The sequence below is a fragment of the Eubalaena glacialis genome, chromosome 13, assembly GCF_028564815.1.
Source record: "Eubalaena glacialis isolate mEubGla1 chromosome 13, mEubGla1.1.hap2.+ XY, whole genome shotgun sequence".
NCBI lineage: Eukaryota > Metazoa > Chordata > Mammalia > Artiodactyla > Balaenidae > Eubalaena > Eubalaena glacialis.
Genome location: NC_083728.1, coordinates 50,000,948 through 50,026,402, shown reverse-complemented (window position 1 = coordinate 50,026,402; position 25,455 = coordinate 50,000,948). Strand labels below are relative to the sequence as shown.

The 25,455-nt window shown below is 48.7% G+C and overlaps 1 protein-coding gene across 2 annotated transcripts in view; it reads right to left on the bottom strand.

Moving 5' to 3' along the window:
- Window positions 1-21,334, bottom strand: part of APMAP (adipocyte plasma membrane associated protein) — a 28,290-nt gene extending 6,956 nt beyond the window's left edge. The window contains exons 1-5 of one of the 2 annotated variants that reach the window (XM_061208937.1): window positions 21,180-21,247; window positions 15,485-15,602; window positions 13,018-13,134; window positions 8,408-8,523; window positions 1,019-1,111 (exon numbers count right to left, since the gene is read on the bottom strand). In XM_061208937.1, the coding sequence (XP_061064920.1) occupies window positions 1,019-1,111; window positions 8,408-8,523; window positions 13,018-13,097 (289 nt within the window). In that variant the 5' untranslated portion in view covers window positions 13,098-13,134; window positions 15,485-15,602; window positions 21,180-21,247. Of the gene's footprint in view, window positions 1-1,018; window positions 1,112-8,407; window positions 8,524-13,017; window positions 13,135-15,484; window positions 15,603-21,179 lie in introns of both variants that reach the window. The other variant, XM_061208936.1, reaches the window with a different exon arrangement.
- Window positions 21,335-25,455: the final 4,121 nt, after the last annotated feature.

Sequence of the window (25,455 nt, the reverse complement as noted above, 5' to 3'; positions counted from 1 at the left end):
CTGAGTGCTGTGCCCATCCAGGGACATGGCAGGGTCCCTCCACCCGTCATAAAGGGAAAGCTCCTATTTTACTGCTTAGATCCATTCTCCTCTTCTACTACCTATACTCTTTTTAAACCTGTGGTAGAGCATATTTATTGCTGGGCACTCCCTGCAGGGCACTTATCACAGAGTGCTTACTGCAGGGTGCTTACGGCAGAGTGCTTACTGCAGGGCACTTACTATAGGGTGCTTACCGCAGGGTGTTTACTGCAGGGTGCTTACTGCAGTGTGCTTATTGCAGAGTGCTTACTGCAGAGTGCTTACTGCAGTATGCTTACTATAGGGTGCTCACCGCAGGGTGCTTACTGCAGGGTGTGCTCCTCAAGGTGTATACTGCAGGGCATTTACTGCAGAGGCACTTACAGGCAAAATACGGAGTGGGAAAAAGCAGGTTAAATACCCAAATGTAGAGTATGATTCCATCACATAAAACCATATGTGGGTGTGAGTATCCATGAACAAAAAGAAATCTGAAAAGTTATTCATTAAATTGTTAACAGTTACATCTGAGAAGACTCTGAGGTGATTTTTACTTTCTTCTCCGCGTTGTTTGCATTTCACCATAAAAATACATCATTTTTAGAAAAACATTCTAGCTCTTAAAAACAGATAACAAATAAGTCTGGGAGCTACCAGTTTTTAAACAGTGAGTTTCTAAAAGCTGAGCGACCTAAGGGTATTTCACTCTGGATGCAGGGCTGAGGTTCCTGAGGGGCTAGTGCAGGAATGCGCTCCAGCACGTGACAAACAAAGCCCACACCTCCTGCAGCAGCTCTGGGGTGTGGGGGCCCGGCAGGGCCACGGCCACAGCTGGATGGGAAACTGCAAGCACAGGTGGCAAATAAGGAGCCCAGGCAGCCTCTAGCTGGGCCGTCAGGCTCTCCTCCTCCAAGGACCCGACTTCTGGGGAACTCAGCTCCTCCTGGCACCCTCCTGGGTGCCTGGAAGAGACACACGTCAGGGGTCACTGACTTACTGCATGGGCCTGAGCCAAACCAGGCGATGGTCTCTACTTCACCGTTTTCAAGTTTTACGACTCGGCCATCTGCTGTACCAGTGAACATTACATCTGTTTAAAGATAGGAGGGAATAAGGGTGTTACTGGGTTAGCCTAAGAACTGTGCTCTCACAACCTTCTACAACAGAGGCGGCCAGTCTGTGCTTTTTATCTCCAGAGAAGAAACGACAGTTTTGAAGATGAAGGCAAGTGGTGTCTGGGGACAAAAGTCTTAACACGTGCAGCGATAAACCCCATGGGGGCCTCAGAACCAGCATGGCCGTGACCCTGAGGCTGGATCCAGGGCCCAGCAGACACCAGTCAGGGATAAAAACAGGATTTTCTACCGTCAAAGAAGCGGGGACCCTCGGGCTGACACTCAGCACTCGGGGCTGTTCACGTCTGCTTCATGTCAGTGTCTGCTGCTGAAGCCGATTACACCCAACCAAAGGGGAAGAACTGCTAGGAAGGCCCTCGGTGTAAAATTAAGTGCTCACTTCAGCAGCACATACACTAGAACTGGAACCACAAAGATGATGTGCAAATTCATGAAATGCTCCATATTTTTAAATGTATATTGCAAACTCTAGGGCAACCACTAAAAAAAGTTTTTAAAATAAGTATAACTGATATGTGAAGAAAGGAGAGAAAATAGAATCATAAATGTTCAGCTGAAACTACAAAGTCAGAAGGAGAGTGGAAGAGAAAATAAGAAATAAAAAAACAAAGGCAATGAATAGAAAACAGTAACAAATATGGGAGATAGTAATCCAACTACAGTTAACCCTTGAACAACCTGGGAGTTAGGAGTGTCAACCCTGTGCACAGTCGAAAGTCTGTATAACTTTATAGTCAGCCCTCACATCCTCCAGGTCCTGCATTCGAGAGGTTCTGCATCACAAGGTTCTGCACCCGTGGATTTAAGCAACTGCGGATCGAGCAGTGCTGCAGAATGTATTTATTGGAAAAAAAATCCACGTGTAAGTGGACCCACACAGTTCAAACCCGACTTGTTCAAGGGTCAACTGTATATCAATTATCATTTTCAACATCAATGGTATAAAAACCCCAATTAAAAAACAGAGACTGTCAGAGTGTATCAAAAAACAAGACCCAACTATATGCAGTCTACAAGAAACCCTCTTTAGATATACAGACACATATAGATTAAAAATGAAGGGACAGAGAAAGATATACTACACTAACACTAATCAAAAGAAAGCTGGAGTAGCTCTATTAATCTCAGAGCAGCTGCAGACCTAGGAACACAATCAGGGATAAAGAAGGCCTCCACGTAATGACAAAGGGTCAACTGTAGAGAAGACATAACAGTCCTTAACATGTATGTGCCTAAAAACAAACATCAAAATACATGAGGCAAAACTGACAGAACTGCAAGGAAGCAGATGAATCCATGATTAGGGGAGGAGACCTCAGCATACCTCTCTCAGAAATGGACAGATACTGATGGACAACAAGGTCTGACTGTACAGCACAGGGAACTATATTCAATGTCCTGGGATAAACCATAATGAAAAAGAAAATGAAAAAGAACGTATACATATGTGTAACTGAGTCACTTTGCTGTACAGCAGAAATTAACACAACGTTGAAAATCAACTATACTTCGATATAAAAAAAATAAAAATAAAAAAGAAATGGAAAGATCCTGCAGACAGAAAATTAGTAAAGACACAGTTGAACTCGACAGCATCACTGATTAACTGGATATCAACTACCTCATCCAAACAACAGCAGAATATATATTTTTCTCAAGTTCACATGGAACATTCACCAAGACAGACCATATTCTGGGCCACAACACACACCTTAACAAATTTAAAAGAATAAAAATCATACAACGTCTGCTCTCAGACCAAAATGAAATTAAACTAGAAATCAGTAACAGAAAGAGAGTTGGAAAATCACAAAATACTTGGAGATTAAACAACGTGCACTTCTAAATAACACATAAGTCAAAGAAGAAATCTCAAGAGAAATTAGAAAACATTTTGAACTAAATTAAAATGAAAATACAACTTATCAAAATTTTCTGGCTGCAGAGAAAGCAGTGCTTAGAAAGAAAGTTGTAGCATCAAAGGCATATATTAGAAAAGAAAAAAGAACTAAAATCAATCATCTAAGCTTCCATCTTAGGAAACTAGAAAAAGAAGAGCAAATGAAACCCCAGGTAAGCAGAAGAAAGAAATAATAAAAATTAGAGCAGATATCAATGAAATTGAAAACAGGAAATCAATAGAGAAAAATCACCAAAACAAAAGCTGGTTCTTTGAAAAATCAATAAAATACTGGGTTGGCCCAAAAGTTTGTTTGGGTTTTTCCGTAAGATGCTACGGAAAACCCAAACGCACTTTTTGGCCAACCCAATAAATAATCCTCTAGCCAGGCTAACAAAAAAGAGAAAAGACAGAAATTACCAATATCAGAAATGAAAGCGGGAACATCACTATAGACCCCATGGACATTAAAAGGATAATAAAGGAACACTATGAACAACTCTATGTCCACAAATTTGATAATGTAGATGAAATGGTCCAATTCCTTGAAAGACACAATCTGCCAAAACTCACACAAGAAGAGACAATCTGAATAGGTCTGTATCTACTGAGGAAATGAATCAATAATTAATAACCTTCCAAAACAGTACCAGGCTGAGATGGGTTCACTGATGAATTCTACTAAACATTTAAGGAAGAAATGATACCAATTTTCTGTAATCTCTTCCAGAAAACAGAAGCAGAGGAAATACTTCTTAAGTCATTCTATGCAGCCAGCATCACCCTAATACCAAAACCAGACAAAGTCATTTCAAGAAAACTACAGACTGGACTTTCCTGGTGGCGCAGTGGTTAAGAATCTGCCTGCCAATGCAGGGGACATGGGTTCGAGCCCTGGTCCGGGAAGATCCCACATGCCGCGGAGCAACTAAGCCCGTGTGCCACAACTACCGAGCCTGTGCTCTAGAGTTCGCAAGCCACAACTACTGAGCCCGCGTGCCACAACTACTGAAGCCCGCGCACCTAGAGCCCATGCTCCGTAACAAGAGAAGCCACCGCAATGAGAAGCCCGCACACTGCAATGAAAAGTAGCCCCCACTCACCGCAACTAGAGAAAGCCCTCGCGCAGCAAAGAAGACCCAACGCAGCCAAAAATAAATAAAAATAAATTAAAAAAAAAAAAGAAAACTACAGACCAACATCTCTCATGTACAAAGATGCAAAAATCCTCAAGAAAATATTAGCAAATCAAATCCAACAATGTATAAAAAGAATTATACGCCCCAACCAAGTGGGATTTATCCCAAGTACGCGAGGCTAGTTTAGCATTTGAAAATCGGTTAAGTAATCCACAATATCGACAGACTAAAGAAAAACTACATGAACATATCAATAGATGCAGAAGAAGCATTGACAAAAATCCAACACTCATTTCATGATAAAAACTTTTAGCAAATTAGGAGTAGAGGAGAACTTCCTCAACTTGATAAAGAATATCTACAAAAAACCTACAGTTAACATCATACTTAATGGTGAAAACTAGACGCTTTCCCACTAAAATCAGGAACAAAGCAAGGATGTCTGCTCTCATCACTCCTTTACAATACTGGACTGAAAGTTCTAGCTAAAGCAATAAGACCAGAAAAGGACATAAAAGGTACACTTATTGGGAAGGAGAAAATAAAACTATCTTCACTTGTAGATGACATGATTGTCTATGTCGAAAATCCCAAAGGATCAACAACAGCAAAAAAAATTCCTGGAACTAATAAGCAATTATAGCAAAGTTGCAGGATACAAAGATAATATACAAAAGTCAATCAGTTTCCTACATACCAGCAATGAACAAGTGAAATTTGAAATTAAAATCAGAATACCATTTACACTAGCTTCCAAAAGAATGAAGTATTTGGTTTAAATATAACAAAATACGTACAAGATCTAGATGAGGAAAACCATGGAACTCTGATAACAGAAATCAAAGAACTAAATAAAAGGAGAGATATTCCATGTTCATGGATTGGAAGATTCAACATTGTCAAGAGGTTCTTCCCAACTTGATCTATAGATTCAAAGCAATACCAAGCAGCTATTTTGTAGATATCCACAAAATGATTCTAATGCTTATATGGAGAAGCAAAAGACCCAGAATAGCCAACACAAAAAGCTGGAGGACAGACACTACTTGATTTCAAGACTTACTATAAAGCTACAATAATGAAGGCAGTGTGGTAATAGCAAAAGAACAGACAAATAGATCAAAGTAACAGAATACAGAGCCCAGAAATAGATCCACAACTCATCTCTAACAAAGAAGCAAAGGCAATATAATGAGGTATAGATGGTCTCTTCAACAAATGTTGCTGGAACAACTGGACATTCACCTGCAAAAAGATGAACCTAGACACAGACCTCACACCCTTCACAAAAATTAACTCACAATGGATCATAGACCTAGATCAAGTAAAACACAAAACTACAAAACTCCTAGAAGATAAAAAAGGAGAAAACTTAGTTGACTTTGGGTGTGGTGATGACATTTTAAATATAAAACCAAAGACATGATCCATGAAAGAAAGAATTTATAAGCTGGACTTCATTAAAACTAAAAACTTCTGCTCTGAGAAAGACACCGTCTAGAGAATAAGAAGACAAGCCACAGACTGGGAGAAAATATCTGCAAATGATGCATCTGATAAAGAACTTGTATCCAAAATATACGAAGAACTCTTAAAACTCAACAATAAGAAAATGAACAATCCAATTTAAAAAATATCCCAAAGACTTAAACAGACACCTCACCACAGAAGATATACAGGTGGCAAATAAGCACATGAAAAGATGCTCCACATCATATGTCAGCAGGAAATTGCAAATTAAAACAGCCATGAGATACCACTTCACACCTATTAAAATGGCCAAAATCCAGAACACTGACAACACCAAATGCTGGCGAGGATGTGGAGCAACAGGAACTCTCATTCATTGCTCGGGGGGAATGCAAAATGGTACAGCCACTTTGAAAGGCAGTTTGGCAGTTTCTTATGAAACTAAACATACTCTTACTATATGATCCAGCAATTATTTTGGTATTTGCCCAAATGAACTGAAAACTTAAGTCCACAAAATAATTTGCACACAGATGTTTACAGCAGGTTTATTTATAATTTCCAAACCTTGGAAGCAACCAAAATGTCCTCCAGTAGGTGAATGGAAAAATAAACTATGCTACATCCAAGCAACGGAATATTATTCAGCAATGAAAAGGAATGAGCTATAAAGCCATGAAAAGACATGGAGGAACCTTAAATGCATATCAGTTAAGTAAAAGAAGTCAACCTGAAAAGACTATATGCTGTATAATTCTAACTCTAAGACATTTGGAAAAGGCAAAACTAAGGAGACAGGAAACAGACCAGTGGTTGCCAGAGGCTGGGGGCAGAGAGGGATGAAGAGGTGGAGCACAGAGAATTTCTGGAGGGGCAGTAAAAACTCTCTGTATGATACTATAATGATGGATGCATGTCATTAAACATTTGTCCAAACCCATAGAACGTACACACCAAGAGTGAACCCTAATGTAAACTGTGGAATCTGGTGATGATGTGTCAATGGAGGGTCATCAATTATAACAAATGTACCATCTTATGGGAGATGTTAATAACGGGGCAAGGGGCTTCCCTGGTGGCGCAGTGGTTAAGAATCCGCCTGCCAATGCACAGGACACAGGTTCAAGCCCTGGTCCAGGAAGATCCCACATGCCGCGGAGCAACTAAGCCTGTGTGCCACAACTTGAGCCTGCACTCTAGAGCCCGCGAGCCACAACTACTGAGCCCGCATGTTACAACTACTGAAGCCCCCGCGCCTAGAGCCCGTGCTCCACAACAAGAGAAGCCACTGGGATGAGAAGCCCACATACCGCACGAAGAGTAGCCCCCGCTCAACGCAACTAGAGAAAGCCCGCGCACAGCAACCGAAGACCCGATGCAGCAAAAAATAAACAAATAAAATAAATAAATTTTAAAAAATAATAATAATGGGGCAAGTAGGGGGTAGGGGATATACGGTAAATCTCTGTACCTTCCCCTCAATTTTGCTGTGACTCCAAAACTGCTCTAAAACATAAAGTCTATTTAAAAAATTAAAGGATGTTCATCGGCACCTCCTGAGGCTAGTGCCTCCCTCCACTGCCAGCAGCAGTGGGTCCCTGGGGCCTTTGTGCGGTTCACACCTGCAGGGGGTAACCAGAAATATCACCAAAGGACAAGCAGCTCCTTTAAGAGAGAAAAGGGAGGCATGATGACAGAGCAAGATGAGGCATCAGGCCAAGTAGAAAAGACAAGAAAAGCATCCTCTGAGAGATTTTTTTTAAAAATCACTGTAACTCCTCAAAGTTCCAGTTTTAAATGTCAATACTGGTTTTTTTAACCAAAAACACAAAATCTGTGAAATTAATAAACATCAAAATCTTTTTAAGAGAAATATGAAGCTCTATCACGAAGTGTCCATCCCTCCTGAACAATTCTGACTTTGCCAAAGAGCAACCACCAACTGCAGAAACACCCAGTCCTCGGGCCAGCCAAACAGTAGGGCTGGGAAAGAGGGGCTGGTCCACAGCAACAGAGGTGGAGGCGTGGGCCTGACAGGCCTTCGGAAGGAAACAGAAGCACACTGGCCGTCCATGCCCACAGCCGTTCCACCGTGCTTTGGAAAGACGGCCAGTGAGCCGAGGTAAGAAGTGGCTGGGAAATCCTCACGCCTCAACCCTCGGCAACCTTTTCATTAACTATACTTTTTGATTCCTGAGCTTAATTCTCACTCTAACAGACAGAAAAGACCTGTTCCAGGTTGCTACAGACTCAAGAATTAGAACCAGACCCTCTTCCAGTTCTTAGGTTTGGGCAAGTTTGAAGCAGATGGTTACCCTTAAATGTACCCACCAAAGTGAGCTTTAAAAAAAAAGTGGAAATATTGAGAATGGTTCCTGTTCTTTTCAAAAATGAAATCTACACAAAGACAATCTGTGCTAGGAACGTCCTATCAAGTAACACCTACCCAATGTGATAAATGAACTAAACACCAATGTTTGTCCACATTTTTTCCTTTCTCCTTTCATTATAAAGGGTCCAACAGTTTGAGCAGAATAAAATGCTTCACAGACATGAACTCAAAATCACCCAGCACTAAAATGGCCTGCAACTCGGAGAGGTGAGAGACTCCCGCAGGGCATCTGGTAGACAAACACGCGCACGACCGCAGCCAAGAAGGCTGCCCGGGGCTCCCCACGGAGCTGCCCCCACAGGACCCCACTCAGGCAACAGACAGCGCCAAGTCCCAGGGGTCTACTTACCCCCGATATGTGCTATGGACTCTGGCCCAACAAGCTGATTTTCAAAAAGCCTTTCCGCCTGTCGTAACTTCGTATTTGGTTGCAGGACACCAAGCAAGAGCGGGGGTTCTTTGAAGCTGTAAAATAACGCAATTATAGGGATTTGTCTATAAAAATACATGAAGAAAGTATTTACGGAGGACCTACAAGGACCTACACACATAACTCCCCATTCTTTGACAAAGCACACACGTTCCAATAACATCCTTAGTTGCCAGAAGCACAAGTTAAGAAAAAGAACTTCCTGGGATATCAGGAAAGGTCATAGCACAAAAGAGAACTGAGAACATAAGCGTGGCTGATGCAAGAACTCCACATGCGCAGCCACCCGAGGCCACCGGGCCTCCGCCCACCCATCCAACCTGCTCCACCTTCCGGTTCACACACCCAGGCCTTTATTCTCCCCCGGGCTGCCAGGCCATCCGGGTCCCGCTGAGACGGAGGGAGCGGAGTGGACATTTCACAGTGACAGCCTCACCTCCCGCTCCACAGAGGGGACAGAAGACGGCTGGGCCTGGCGCCACAGCCCCAGCGTCCGCACACACACACCTGTCTCCCGCCTGTCACTCTCGGGGGCCCCCAGCTCCCTCTGTGGCCTGGACCCCTCCCCGCACGCAGAAGCAGCCCCAGGAGCTCTCCCCTCTCCATCCACAGGCAAATACGCTGTTTCTCCCAACCCGTCAGCAACTCTTGCTGATGCCGCCTGTACAAGTCAGGTCCTCTGCTGCCAGCCTGGTCCACGCCACCATCTTCCCTCCCCACCTCCTCCCTTGTCCCCCACAGTCTGCTCACAACCCAGCAGCCCACCTGCACCTTGGGAAACACAGTCAGATCACGGCATGCGCCCCTCAAACCCCTGCAACGGGCCCTCTCCCCCGGAGCCAAGGTCTTCCATGAGCTCTTCATCCTGAAGTCCAGCCACAGCCTCCTCTCCTCCCCTCACTCTGCCTCCCTCCTGGTCCCTGAGGGCACCAGGCATCTCCCATCCTAAGTCTGCTGCCTCCTCCCCATCACCTTCTCAGTGAAGCCTGCTCCCACCACCCAATTTAGCGTCCAACACCGCCCCCAGAAGCACAGACCCCACCCCACTCGACTTTGTTGGCAGCACTTTTCAGCTCTCACTTCTCTATGTTGACTGTCTGTCCCCACAAGAACACACGAGATCAGGAATTTGTTGTGTTTTTTCCCTGTTGTATCCTGAACACCTGGTACCCAGGAGGCTCCCAGGGAGTACCATGGGAGGGAGGGAGGAAGTGGGGAGAGCTCCCACTTCCCCCCAACCTCGCCCACCAGAGTGGGACAACCAAGGGGGGGTGGGTGGCTGGGGGGTGGCGATGTGGGAACTCTCCACCCCCATCCCCCTCCAGGCAGAGCTCTTCACTCCCTTCCGCCCCCTACTCAAAGACACAGCACAACTCCCCCCAAATTAAATCCCCCCGCTTCACCCTCTGCTGCCTCCCAATTATGGCTTTCTACCTGCTTTTCAAAAATACACTCTTGGGTTAACTAAGGAGTTTTATTTCCAAAGGCGGAGAGCAGGACCATGACCTGCAACACACTTGGGTTCAAACTCTGCCCGGGAAGGTCACACCTCCCGAGGTGCAGGTACATGTGTAAAGAGAACAACAGACAAGCACACAGAGCAGGGGCAGAGGAGCCTCCCCTGAGACTCAACCTCCCTCTGCCCACGTGGACGCTGCCGGGTTCCCTACACTCAGGAAGTCCTCAGGGAACGGCTGCAGCATCAAACTACTCAGTGTATCACGCGCTGTCCCTGCCCCCAAGGAGCCTGAGTAATCTGCCGCTGAGTGCAGAAGCATCAGGGAACAGCAGCCCAGGAGGCCCAGCCCAGCACCTCGGGCCGGCCCAGGTCCCGTGGACTCGCATTAACTCTTAATTGTTAACTCCTATTCACTCGTGCTACTCCCCCTAACTTCAGTCACCACTTACGCTCAGTTTCCAATTTTATCCTGTTTCTCCCCATGGTTCCATCTGATCAGGATCACTCTTTAGTCTTCCTTCCGAGATCGAACTGATGAAATGTCCCCCCGACTGTGAGCTGTGAATGTGTCTCACAAGCATGTGGCCAGGACACGGCCCATGGGCCCCAATTCAGCAGTGGTCACCGCAGCTTCCACCCACCACTTTGTGGAAGGACTCAGCTTCCATCCAGAAAGAAACAGAAACATCATTTTTCATAAAAGGATAGGACTGTTTCTGCCATATTTAAACCATATTTTTCAGTTACTGTAAAATTTAACATAAAAAACACTGTTTTAAAGAAGAGATTTTTGTGGCTATGATTTAAAAAACCAACAAGAATAGTAATTCTTCTAGCAACTGAAAGCTATTACCATTACTGTCAAAAGTATGCATTTTATTAGCAGGGTGAAACTGTAAAACTCAAAGATAATAAATAAATCGTAGCAAAAAAGTGCTACAGGTGGTCAGGGATGTGAGGAGCAAATAGAAACACAAAAAATAAAACTCAGGCAAGGCCCACGGGAGACCTGCAGGGGAAGAAGAGAGACAGTGTCCCATGCCCCCTGACCCCTTCGGTAGGGAGACACACTGGGCTCCTCAGAGATGCTCAGGAAACCTTTGAGCCACCCCAACCCCTCTGGTTCCACGAGCAGACGCTCCTGTGCAGTGAGGACCACTGAGCTGATGCAAGTTTCCTGCGCCCGTGCCAACCACAGGTGACCACACCACTGTGCTCCCATCTCTCCACATGGAAAATGTACCCTGACGGACACTGGGCAACACCCTCCAGGAATCGGGATGTCACGTGTGTCGTGTCCACTAGTCCCCAATCTTCCTAACGAGGAAAAGAAGGCTGCTGTGCACAGCAGGATCTGGCCAAGTCTGGCAGCCTTCCCGGTGACTCTGCTCCCTAAGGACTGCCACCAACTGCATAACAAGCCACCCTGGAAGGGTCTCCCCTGGTCTTGTGCCCTCTGGGTCTGTCTGTCCTCTGGGTCTGTCTGTCCTCTGTTTTCCTGAATCCCCTGCAGACAGAGCCCCCAGGACACCTCCGCCAACTGAGCCCCACCAGCACTGAGACTGCACCGCTCGCCCTAGTCGGTGGGTCTCCCCCTTCCTTGCTCATTTTGCTCTGAAGGGAGTTTTACAAAAGTCCTGTTTGCTGCTGTCATCAGCACTTTTCCCCAAACCTCAGATCGTTCCCTTTCTCACCATCTGCCAGCCTTCTGCCTTCGTTCTGGCTTTGGGGGCCCACACCCCCAATGTGGGAGCCAGTCATTCCCTAACTCTGAGCCCAGGAGGGGCCCGTCAGCCACACCGGTTTCTCTGGGTTTCTCCTCACCCGGCACATCTACTCCACAGACAGGGCTCATTCTGCACAAGCTCAAAGCCTTCCTGACCTCGCTCCCCTCCAGGCTGTCAGGACTTCACACCTTCTTTCCCCCAATTTCTTCACCACTCTGCACAATAAATGACCTCTACTGAGACCACAGGTCTTCGGTCACAGAAGCTCTAATCCTCCCTGTCCCCTCAGACGCCGGATGCTCACCTGCTCCCCGCTGCCTCCTCTCTCCAAGGCCAGCTCCCCAGCCCAGGTTTTGATCCCCAGCTGTGGACACAATTCATGCTCCCGCCTGGCCAACTGGATTATCCAGAAAGGCCCAGGCAGTTTGCATTTGGGGCAGGCTTAGCCGCATCCTTCTACACAGTGAGGGGGTCGGCAGGAGGGAGCCCCTTGGAGAGGACGCCCAACACACCACCCACTATGAAGCCTCAACTCTCACTCACAAACCACCAACGTGTTATTCAGTTGTACCTGTTAGATTCTCTCTATACTGAGACAGGGTTCTTATCTGAAGCTTTTAAGTCTTACATGAACTCACTCACAGTAAACTTCAGACAGCCTCATGACCCTGGGCGGTTTGGAGGGGAAACAGGAACTTACTGAAGCAGACTGCACAGCCCCTGATGTCATAAATAATCACACCAAGAGGAGCCTGGCTCTGCGTGACTGTAATTACAAATGTGAATACATTCACGAGACCCTGAGGTGTATACTATTTTTTCAAGTTATAACGGACTGCATTACCCACAGATCCCCACTGATAAAGGGTAACTTAGGAAAAATAGAACAGTAATTACAAGATTTACTAAAAATCAGCTACTTATAAATCCTTATTCCAGCAAACATACTTGTGACTGTTGAACAAATAGCACTTATCAATAAAAAAAAAAAATCAGCTACTTAAAAAATTTAAAGAAGGCAACTTGAACTTAACCTTCATTTATGTGTGCTTTTGACACTTCAAATGAATTCAGGTTAATCATCTCTAATACTTAAGCTTCTCTTGTTTGGGATTTTTCTGGTTTTTAATTTTGGTTTGTACAGTTTTGTTTTTAAAACAGTAACACGGATAATACTGTACAACATCTAACTTAACATGAAACACAGGCACTAAAGAAATCACAAATCTCTATTTCCCCTAATAACCTACCTTTCAGAGCAGGTTGGTTTATCAGTCGAGAAGTCGTTTCAGCCCGTTTTGTCAAGCAGCACCCCCAGCCCCCCAAGCTGTGCAGCAGCTCACCTGAGAGGCTGCGGGTCTATGGGAGAGTCCAGCAGCATCATGGCGCCGAGCAGGGGGACGGTGAGGAACACAGCCAGCATCAGGAAGGTGGCTCGGAACACTCTGCCGCTGAAGGAGCTGCCAGAGACAAAGCACACGAAGGCACCGGGCAGGGCTCAGGCGGAGTGGCCACAGTCTCGGCCCTCTGGGCAGGGGCAGCCCTCCCGCCCGGCCTGCCCGCCACCACCTCCATGCCAGTGACTGAAGGTCAGCAGTGTCTGCACTCCATGCCCTTGCTCTTTTGTTAACCTTTCAGCGTGTGGGACACTCTTCTCGGTTACTTCCCAGGTAGTCTGCTAAACTGTATCTTGGATCCTGTAGCAGAGGTTAAAAGTGGGCAAACCCAAAGAACTGATGGGCACAAAGTGACAGAGGAGAGAGTGGCGCTGAGGTAAGGAGCCACCCTCATCCACGGGGAAGACAGCATCCCTGAGCCACCACCTCTGGCCACCTGGACTCAAAGAAGCAACGCTCAGAGACAAACTCAAGAAGGAAACAGGGCTTCCCTGGTGGCGCGGTGGTTAAGAATCCGCCTGCCAATGCAGGGGACACAGGTTCGAGCCCTGGTCCGGGAAGATCCCATGTGCCACAGAGCAACTAAGCCCGTGCGCCACAACTACCGAGCCTGCGCTCTAGAGCCCACGCGCCACAACGACTGAGCCCAACTGCCACAACTACTAAAGCCCACGCGCCTAGAGCCCGTGCTCCGCAACAAAAGAAGCCACTGCAATAAGAAGCCCACGCACCGCAACGGCCCTCCCTCGCCGCAACCAGAGAAAGGCCGCGTGCAGCAACGAAGACCCAACACAGCCAAAAATAATAAATAAATAAATAAAATTAATTAAGTAATTTAAAAAAAAAAAGGAAACAGAAGCAGAACGTCCTGAGCATCCAACCCCCAACCATTTTGGGCATCGCACCTCTAAGAGCTCAAGAGGTGACCCCAGCTCTTCTGCCTGGGAGAAGCCTGACAGATACAGACAGTTAGAGAACCTACAAAATCACACCTCCAGGCCATTACTGCGAAAGCCGTGGGGAGACCTGACAGTGCCCTGGGACCTGTAGCGAAGCGTGGGGACAAATGACCACTGGGGACTGAAACTCCTCTCCAACAATCTTCACACACATCCTCACTCACCCTGGACCAGAGAGCATGTGAAGCCTCCTGCTAAGAAATAAACTGCCCAGGATCACTGTTTCCTTGCATCAGGGTATTCAAATTCACTGAACACCTGAAATCAAGAGTAACTTAAAGCAAATTAAAATCATGAGCTCCTAAAGTGGAAAATCTTTTTCTACCAAAAAAAGTTGACTTGAAAAAAATCAGGACTCACACTTAACAAAGCAACTTGACATGAGGGCAATGTTTCACTTGACTTTTGACAAGATGGTTTCAATGTAGAATGCAGAAATGTGGGGGCCTGGGTGCCAGCCCCAACTGTCCCAACTACAGCCACGCCACTTCAGGTGAGCTACTGCACCCCGAAGCCCACGGTTCCCCACTGTGACTCGGGGTTTGCGGCAGAGTAACCTCAAAGTCCTACCCGGTTCTGAACACTCATGATTTTAATAAGCAAATAAAGCAGAAAGCAAATCGTTCTGCTTCTACTGGGGGTAGGTGGAAATGAAAGAATGACAGAGTGCCCCCTGCAGACACATGGACAGCATGCTGAAGTGCCTGCATCCTGCCCTCAGTCTAAACAGGAGGAACAGACTGTCCTTAGAGCTGCCAGGAGGAACGTGGTGGCCCTGCTGATACCTTGGTTTCAGCAAAGTGAGACTGTGCATGACTCCTGAGCCTGAAACTGTGAGAGAATCAATTTGTGTTGTTTACATTAAGTGTGTGGTTGCTTGTCATGGCGGCCACAGAAAACTAATACAGTTTTTTTTTCTTAATTTATTTATTTTATTTTATTATTTATTTTTGGCTGCGTTGGGTCTTCGTTCCTGCGTGCGGGCTTTCTCTAGTTGCGGAGAGCGGGTGCTACTCTTCATCGTGGTGCGCGGGCTTCTCGTTGCTGTGGCTTGTCTTTGTTACGGAGCACAGGCTCCAGGCGTGCGGGCTTCAGTAGTTGTGGCATGTGGGCTCAGTAGCTGCGGCTCACCAGCTCTAGAGCGCAGGCTCAGTAGTTGTGGCACACGGCTTAGGTGCTCCGCGGCATATGGGATCTTCCCGGACCATGGCTCGAACCCGTGTCCCCTGCATTGGCAGGCGGATTCTTAACCACTGAGCCACCAGGGAAGTCCTAATACAGTTTTCTAATTAAACTAAATCTGTTACCTGGAAATGGGGCGCTGCTATAACAAATACCTAAAAATGAGGAAGTAGCTCTGGAATCAAGCTATAGGTGGAGGATGAAAGAATCGTGAAGAGCAGGATAGAAAAGGTCTAGATTTCCTCGAACTGACTGTTGTTAGAAACACGGACCTTGAAGACTCTGCTGGCAAGGGCTCAGGACGAAGTGAGAACAGACTGTGAGCTGAAACACGGACACGGAAGGCACTGCTGGTGAGACCTCAGGAGGATGCCAGGACAAGGACCAGACCTGGAGGAAAGCAGACCTTGTCATGCGGCAGCAGAGAGCCGGGCTGACTGTGTCCCACAGTGAGGGGGACAGCACACCTGTACCTGATGAGCCGGGACACCTCCAAGCAGAACTGAGGTGCACCTGTACCTTCATGCACAGGGGACAGTGCTGACCTTTGACACTTCCCTTCTGCTAATGAGTGTCCCAAACTGCGCCTATTTTCCCTCTAATAACCTCCAAAAAGCGAGTTTTGTTCCTAACCCCCTTTTCACATGGGGTTGAGGACGCACCCCCAGCAGATGAAACGCCGAGTTGCCAGGCTCCTGGCAGAAGACAGGTGACCAGGAAGGGAAAATCAGGCAACCCCTCCCTCCCAGGCCGGTCTCCAAAGCCCATTAGCCTTCTTCTATTGTGACTGACTCACGTGGTCAAGGGTACAAGAACAGAGAGCATCCAGTGCACACGTGGCACAGATCAGCACTGACCACGAGACACAACAGCAGGTGGGCACGACCTGAGAGGCCTGCGACGGGCAAGGAGCAAGAGCCCTGAAAAGGGTGACGACAAAGACAGTGAAAACAAGAGGTGCCATGCAACGTGCTCAGGAGGGTGACCGGGCGGAACTGGATCGTCTGCTCCAGGATGAGGGAAGCGGATGGGGCATGGTGGCCGGCGCACGGCCCACTGCCAGAAGGACGAGACCAAGGGCCAGGTCTGACCCCAAGCCCACAGTCACTGCTAGCAACGCCACCTGCTGAGGACAGGAGGAGACGCCTGGACCTGGAGCCTGGAGTAGCGTTCGAAACACTCTGCACAAGCTGACTGTGTCTGCCCTTCTGGGCGTTTCGGGTAAATGGAGCTACCGGTGTGGCCTCTGTGAGCCGCTCCCTGCGCTCAACACGACGTGTCCGGCTTCATCCAAGCTGCAGCATGTGTCAGCACCTCCTGCTTTCCGCAGCTCAACACCACCACCGTTTATCCGCTCGTCTGCTAACGGACACTTGGTGGGAGGGGAGACGGGGAGTGATTACTTAATGGGAACAAGGAGTTTCATAGGATGAGAACAAGTTTTGAAACCAGAGTGGTGGTTGCCCAACACTAAACATCACTGAACTGTACACTCTGAGGCGGTTCCCTTTATTTTATGTGAATTTCACCTCAAAAAAAGTTAACGGTGATGAAAATATTCTTAACTTAGACTGTGATGACTGTTGCAAATCTCTCTGAATAAACTAAAAACCCCTGAATTGGACATTCTAAACTGGTGAATGATGGTATGTGAATTACACCTCAACAAAGATGTCAAGAAAGTAAACAAAGTCAGTGACCAACTCTGCAAACCGCCCGTCCAGAGGCTGGGACATGCATCACTCACTCGGTGCCCAGTCTGTCAGCATGATGGCCACAGCCAGTGTCTGCACAAGAGGGCATCTGCAAGGGCGCAGGGCAGGAATGACTTGGTCCTGTGGTTCCTTTAAAAGTAGAGTACCAAAGAGCAGGCCACACGGCACCGCACAAACCCTTCCGCAGGGCCCCCACAAAGAAGGACGGGCCGTCCTGCAAAGGGGGCTGATGTAATCCCCCTACCCCCGGCCCCTGCTCCTCAGGGGAAGCTGCCTTGTGCAAACTCACCAACGAAAACGGTGACACTGGCCAAAGCGCCCCTTTTCCTTGCCGAACACGATTCCACATAAAACAGATCCTTCCCATCTAGCTCGGACTCTATATTGTTAACTCTCCTTTTCTACACTGTTGTGTACATTTGAAAATCTTAATTTAGGAATGTGATTTAGAGCTTGTGGCAGCGTGCTTGAAGACCTGGTTGCCCCTTCCTACGACGGGGAAAACGAGGAGTCCAGCCAGGACAGAAGGCAACTGCATACAGCTAGAAAGGCGGCCGGAACTCAGACAAAGGCCTGTGTCCACACGGCCCATCCCTGCCGGGGACCCAGCCAGCCCCCTCTTACAATGAGAGTATAAAGAACTGGAGAAGAACTTGGAGGCCACCCAGCCCAGTGCTCCTGAGGGGGGCACCTCCCCTGGGGCAGCTGTAAACAAGGCCCAAGATTCTGTCTGGCAGGTTCAAGCCCCCCAGTTGTGCCTGATGTGCGGCCGGACACCGCTGACCTGATCCAAACCCCTCCCCAGTGAAAGAAGTCCATCAACACCCTGGCTGACCGCCGGCCAGCCCCTCTGGAAAGTTCTGCACAGGGTCAAGTTTTAGAAACAGCAGCTCGGCCCCAGGCTGTTTAATTCCTCACTGCAGGCTGAGACACCTTAGCTCAAAAGGCCCATCAGCATCAAACTCCAACTTTACATATCCAATTACTTTAAAAATAGCCCAAACACAAATTTTTAGCCATTTAGAGCCTGCCTGCTTTGCATTCTCTGTGAAACCTCACCAGACAGCTATTACCCATCGATAAAACAGAGCCTCGCCACTCCCACCCCACTCCTGCCCTTGGAGCTCTCTGACCACCTGCCTTGACCCGGGAGCCTCTCTCATCCCCTCCCCCATGAGATTCCCCCACACGCAAACCCGTCAGTGTCACCCATGAAGCTCATGTGGCTGCTGCCACCCCACAGTCACATCACTTTCCTTCATCAGCCCCAGCATCCCTCAAACCCGCTCCATAACACCAAAAAGGGACTAAATTTTTAATTTTGGTTCATTTTAATTAATTTAGACTTAAGTAGCTACATGTGGCCAAGTGGCTGCCACATCAGACAGCACCACCTGGGAGCCCACAAGCATTTAATGACCACCTCCACACACGACAGGCATGCCAGGCCCCATCAAGTTCCCGCCCTCCGTGCATCCTGGTGTAAACACGGCCCGCCAGGGAGTGACAAGCACACAGGGGAACAGTACGGCAGGTCGGGCAGAGGGTGGGGAGGGCTCGAAACCCATGAGCTCTGCCCAGAAACTTCAGGAGAAACCACTGGGCAGAGCCATGCAGCCGAGGAAACACAGGACTCAACGAGCTCTCGGCACAGGCGAGAGCTGCACTCCCCTGGGCACTGAGCCTGTAACTGCTGGGTGCACAGGTCCTGGGGTGAGGTCGGAGGGCTTCCCACCCAGGCTCTGGGCACATGGTTGTTTTAGCCCAAGGTTCATTAACTCTTTGGCAGGTCCATCTCACTGCCAGCTCCTGTGAACTCACAGTCAGCCACAGTTCTGCCTCTCCTGCACGGCTGCCCCCACCGCACACCTGCCCTGCGTCCACTCAAATAAAGGACCCTCCATTCATCCGACAAAGTGCTGCACGTGCCCATCCTACTCTCCTTCCCAATCTGGGCTGACACATCCCGGAAGGCCAGCAACTTCCCTCCCAGGTGCCATCTGGGAAATCAACTTGTTTGCCCCAACCTCTACACCTGCACCCTGAAATTTCCTACAGTCTCTAAGGCAAGAGAGCGATCACAGTGACGCAACAGGATTTGACAACTACCATCGGCTCAGCCACGACTTACAAAATCCTGTTGCAGCACCAGCCAAATGCGGCGGAGGGCGTTCTCTAACCACTTCTGCACACAGGACATCAGGGCCTTGAGTCGCGGAAAGAAGTCCTGACCAACAGACTCAGTGAGATCAAAAAAGACCTGTGATTTTTATGGAAAACCTGTTAGGCCCAAATCCAGGGGAGACTGGAACCCAAGGTGCCAAGGTGATACCGGGAACCTGAGAGTCACACACAACTCTTCTCAATGCTTCTCACTGTCCAGCGGCCAATTCTGTCCTTCATTCATTTTCATGTCACTTGTGACTCCATTCCTCTGTAACTTTACATAAACCACGTCACTCACAGAGACCTCAACGACCTCATCAGGAAAAGAGAGCTAATGCCACCTTTCATGCCAAGAGTCAGGAGACTAAGCAAGGTATCGTTCAGTGTCCTGTCCACCGAAATCTATTGTCCTGCTTCTGTTAACTGAACAGTATGTCCTTCAAGGCTTCCTTTATTCTGTTCAGCAAGTCTAAAGTTTACTCTATCATCATCACGTTTCTACTTCCTTCAGATTCCTTTACTTCACCCATTATACACAACGTTTTCCCGTCTTAGGGTGAACCCTCAACTTTTAAGGTAATTCAAGATGACAATCAGATGAACTACTAGAAACCACCACAAAGAAGTGAAAAATAGAGAAGAACTGCATGATAAAAATAAGAAAAAACTAAAGGATTACAATATACACATAGGAAAGAAAGTGGGTGACAGGAAAGAGACTGTTACAAAGATACAGAAGAAGAGCAAAGAAGAGAAAGCGGGAAACACAGGAAAGCCAAGAAAATGTCTTAAATCAACACAGTGCAAAAGGCACCCAGGGAAAGACCAGCAACAGGTGAGGACTTTGGAACATTCGATTAACCCTACCATTAAGGAAGAAACCCCCAGAGAGACTGAAAAACAATTGAATTAACTCTGCCCTGGGGCCTGGAGTGCCTGGGGGAGCCCAGCTGAGAGTTGGGCCCATGGAACGAGTGCCCTCGGGCACTCTATGCCCTGCACCTCCAGACAGACCCGGGCCGGCTGCTTCCTGGTCTCCTGGGCATGAGTGTGTAGAGACTCGGTGTTTGGCACAGTTTCTGGACCACAGCACTGCCAGTCGGATCATGTCTACTCTAAAGGCTCCTAAGTCATCACCAGATTATTTCACAACACCCACAGTCAAAAAGGCGTCCAACCTGTCCTGGTTTGCCCAGGGTCAGCACTTAGAGTCCCACGTCCTAAAGTCCAGGGCAAACCAGGAAAGCTGATCGCCCTACAGTGAGGGCTATATACGGAACATATATCCGACCTTTCCACTGATCCCGAGACTCATATTATTGAAAACTCTCCATGAATCTCCTTTCTAGAGCCCAAACGCTCCTCTCTGCTATGTCTCTCCTTCAAATGTGTTCCTCTCATTATCATCAGGGAATAAATTCGGTCTCTCTCGGCAAAAGCTGTCCCGCATTCAGTATGTACCACACCCGCTGGCACTCCAAGAAATATTCCCAATATTTCTATCAACATATAAGTCAATCAGTTCCACACTTTGAGCTTGGTCTGTGTGGGGTCTTTTGGTTCTTCCTAAAAATCCAAAGTTAGGACACTCAGGGCATAAAGTTAAGAAGAGAATTTTAAGAATTTTAAAGGCTTATGCTTCAGTTTTTAGCTAACAAAGCAAACCGTATTTAAATTCCGGAAGGGTGGGAAAAGAAGCGAGGCCAAAGACTGAGATTTCCTTTATTAGGCACCAACAACGACAGTACTCTATGCATCTCCGTCCCTACCAGGAAAATGTGCAAGGCTGGACCCTCACAAAAACTGCCCAACAACGTCCCTTCTGCTCCCCGTTCTTCCTGAAGGCGCGGAAAGAAGGGCAGGTGCGGAGGCCCTCTCCGCGCGCCACGGGCTGCTCCGCAGAAGTCCCCACGGGAAAGTGCGGCCGGAAGGGGGGCCCGGGAGCCGGGCAATGACCGAAGGGTCGCAGGTGCACCGCGCGGCAAGAGCCCGCTTCCTCCCGTGAAGCCAGGCCCCCGGGGACTAAACGAGGCGCTCGCCGCTGTCACCGCCTCGGGGTCACGGTCCCGCTCCGGGCCCGGCCTACCTGCCGCCCTTGGCCTCCGGGACCCGGGCATCGTCCGTGACGACCTGCGGCCGCACGGGCCGGCGCTGCCGCACCCCATCCGCCTCGCTCATGGCGCCCGCCCGCCTGCTGCCTGGGCCCCGTCCCCCCTGCCTCCGGCCCGGCGCGCGGAAGTGACGAACAGGCCCCGCCTCCCTCCTCGGCCGCGCGCGGAAGTGACTTGGGCCCCGCCCCTTCCGGCCGCCGGGGCGGGCGTTGCTGCAAGGCACTTCTCAGCGAGTCCGAGCCAGCGCGCCATCCTGGCGGCGGCAGCTTCTGGGGTCTGCATCGCCGCGTCCTCGCCAGCCGTCCCAGCCTTTCACGTCCGGTCTGACCTCGAGGCGGGGCCCACCAAGAATCCCGTGGCCGTTTCCTAACCGATGGGGTTAAGGGGAAAACGCGCCGGAAAAGGGCAGCCGGCCGTGTTCGCCGTTGTGTCGGTCACAGCGACGTTGGGCGGTTTGTAAGCGTGTGGACGGAGCTGTCGCCAGGAGCGGCGGACAAGCCGAGGGCCGCGCCCGCCGACGGACCCAGGCGATCTCCTCCCGGAAGAGCCGACTCTAGCCGGTCGTCGTGAGACACTTTGGGGTTTTATTGAGGAATTTTGCCGAAGGAGACCAACGGGCTCGTGAGGGCGTCCGGCAGATGACGGAGCTGAAGTTGGATGGGATTGGGGAAGACACTGGGAGGAGGCTTTCCCGGCAGAGGAAACCGGCTGCTGTTACTGTGCAGCGTCTCCAGAAAAGGCCACTCAAAATGAAACCCTGAGAATCGATTTCCTTCCTACTAGGCAAGGCGGTCCCCAGGCCAGTGTGCCACGGCCTTTCTGGGTGCTCGAGGGCACCGGACTCCCACCCAACTGTCCCCAAGAAAAGCTCGGAAGACCAGCGTGGGGGAATGAAGATTCCTTGTGTGAATCCAGGTCGGCAGGGTCCCAGATTATAGTTCAGGCCTTGGCAACATCTTACTTCATTCCCTGCGGGATGCAGCCAGTACAGCTGCTCTGCCAGGGATGGTTTTAACAGCGCTGCATGATCGGCCCCTTCCTACCTGTCTGGAGTATCCCTGCCCTGAATCCTGTGTTTCACACACTCAGGATTGCTTGCTATTTCTAATTCTGTGCCTCCCTGCCTTGGTCCTTATTGTTCCTTCTCTCTGTGATAATGCTTTCCTTCACCTCCACTTGGTCAAACTGGTTTTATCACTCAAGACCCACTTCATTTGCTGAAAATCCTTCCCCTAATTTCACAAGCTGGACATCTTCCTTGTGTCTAAGGCTCTTTCACTGGAGTTATTTGTGTTCCATGCCAACTGAAAACATCCAGGAACATGGCTGTACAAGAAAATAATAAAAGGTTAGGTTTATTCAACTTGCTACAGCAAAGGAATGCACCAGAGGACACGTGAGTCTTCTCAAAACAGGGGTGTTATGGAAGGGTCCTCGAGGGGTGTGGGGCTGTAGTTGGCCATAGATGGTCTTGGCAAGGATGGGTCAGAATTTGTAATCAGGAGAGCCACTGGAGGGGTCAGTGGTTTTGTCTTGGAGCACGTACTCTGCATGAGCTGAGTCACGTGTGTTGCACGGCATGGTTTAGTCCTGTTTTTCTGTTTGGGTGTCATGGTCAGGCCCACTTTCCTAGCTGTGGTTTCTTTCCTTCTCAGTCTCCCCACCCACCCTCCAGCATAGCTGCCACCCCGTTCCTGGCCGGGGAGTGGGACCACTATGATTGGTTAGATCAGGTCCCTGAACCTCAGTGGTGTTGACAATTTGGGCCAGATAATTCCTTGGAGGAAAGGGAGAGGGAGGAGCTGGCCTGTGCACTGCAGGATGTTTAGCAGCGTCCCTGGCCTCCACCCACTAGATGCCAGCAGCATCCCACCTAGTCATGAAAATCAGTAATGTCTCCAGGCCTTACCAAGTGTCCCATGGGTTAGACCAACCAGAACCCACTCCCCCTCACCCTGAGCCTGTTCCAGCGGTGCTGCTTCCCAGTCACTTGTTTTTAAGTCACCTGTGCCAGGAGGACCGTCCCAGGGGTTAGACGCCATAATCAGAGTCTTGAGGCCTTCACGGTGTCGGCAACTGGACTGAAAGGCATGACATGAGGGTGAAAACAAACACGTTTGCCAGACAGCAGTGGCAAGTGCCCCAGCTGGTCACTGTGATTCGTGTTGCCCCAGGATGCTGTCCCTCTTTAAGACAGGGGTTCTCAACTTTAGCTGCATATTAGAATCATCCAGGAAGCTTTGAAATATCCTGATGCCTCAGTCCCATCCCAGAAATTCCAATGTAATCGGTCTGGGTTGTGGCTTGGGCATGGGTAGTTTTAAAGGGTCCCCAGACACTTTTTTTTTTTTTTTTTTTTTGGCTGTGTTGGGTCTTAGTTGCAGCACGCAGGATCTTCATTGCGGCATGTGGGATCTTTCACTGAGGCGCATGGGCTATCTTCGTTGTGTCGCTCGGGCTTCTCTCTAGTTGTGGTGCACGGGCTCCAGAGCACGCGGGCTTTCTAGTTGAGGCGCATGGGCTCTCTAGTTGAGGCGCGCCGGCTTAGTTGCCCCGCGGCATGTGGGATCTTAGTTCCCCGACCAGGGATTGAACCCTCTTCCCCTGCATTAGAAGGCGGATTCTTTACTACCAGGGAAGTCCCTCCCCAGACACTTTTAAAAGCCGAAGTCGAGCATCACTGCTTAGAGAAGAAATAAGAAAGACATATATACAGCATTCCAGTTTGGGGGGGACAGGGGTCTGAGTCCAGTGTCCCTAAGATTGGAGACCAAGAGAATCACCCCACCACCACTTTGCTTTGGGACCCTCAGAGACTGCCTGTGGAAAACGTGAGAGGCAGCTCTGCGCCACGAGGGGCTGGGGGGACTCAGGCATGACCCTGAGGGCTTGGGACCGGAGGGGCTGTGACTTGTCAGTGGGAACACAGATTATGATGAGGAATGGGCTGGGTGGCTTCCCACATGCAGGCAGTGTTTCCTATCATGACCCTGACGGGAGTTACCTGGGTGTTTGTTTATGTCAGTTTGTTAAGCTGTACATTTATGTTTTGTATACCTTTCTGTATATGTTTGTTATATTTCATCCCCAAAAATGTCTGAAAGAAAGCTGTTGCCTAGTTTGAAAGCTGTCTTTGTCCAGATCACTTTCGTAAATTGAAATAGAAGGAAATGCATTTAGTGTTGGGCCTGATCAGTGATCCCCGAAACTGGACCAGGGCCTGGCCAACTGTGCAAAACACCTGGGAATTGTTAAAAGTCCAGATTCCCAGACCCCAACCTCCCAAAGACACCGCATCCTGACACCATCACCTTGGAAGATAGGATTTCAACATGTGAATGGGAGGGGAGGGGGGCAAACATTCACGCCGTTGCAGGGGTCGAGCATTCCTTTTGATCCCATGGTGCAAAGATGGGCGTGGATGTCCATTTCAGTCTTGTTTCTGATGTAGACAAATTGGAATCACCTCAGGTGTCCATTAATAATGGTTAAATAAATGCTCAAATTCAGTGGTTTGCCATATGCAATCAATGCAAGGAATAAGATGGGGAGATACTTGCATTATATTGGGAGGGAACAAACAAGTACAAAGTAGTATGTAAAGGGCCTCAGTAACTTATGGGAAATGCTTGGGTGAAGTGGATGTTGGAATTCAGAACGTTTCACATTTAAGGAACATTATGCATGACTTTCTGTTCGTGTGATGGCAGATTAGATAACTGAGACTCACACTGGCAGTGAGGACAATGATGAACGAAATATTTGAAACATCTGCGTGAAGAGACTGGCAAGCCCAGCATGGTGATCAGGTAACAGAAAGGATAGAGAGAGGCCCAGGAAGATGAGCCCAGGGTCGGGAGCCACTTTTTCCCCGAGTGCGTTTGCAGGTCCAGAGGAGGAAGTTGAGAGGCCAGCCAGTTCCGAGACACATGCATAGGATTCCTCGTGAGTCCTGCGAGGTCAGCAACGGTTGCCATGGTGTTAGTTACCCTCCTTCCCTGTTTCACACCCCCGTCCCTCACACTTGTTCCTGGAATCACATTCCTAAGTAAGAACAGGGAGGGCTGCATACAAGCCTTTATCTCAGGCTCTGCTTTCGAGGCAGTCGAGTCCAAGGCAGAAAGAGAGACTAGAACACGAGAAGTTCCAACATATGGGATGTCTGCGTCCTCAGAAAAGAAGCGAGAATGACAAAAACTATATTTAAAGATATAATGAATGATGGAGATATTTCCAAAATTGATTCAGGTG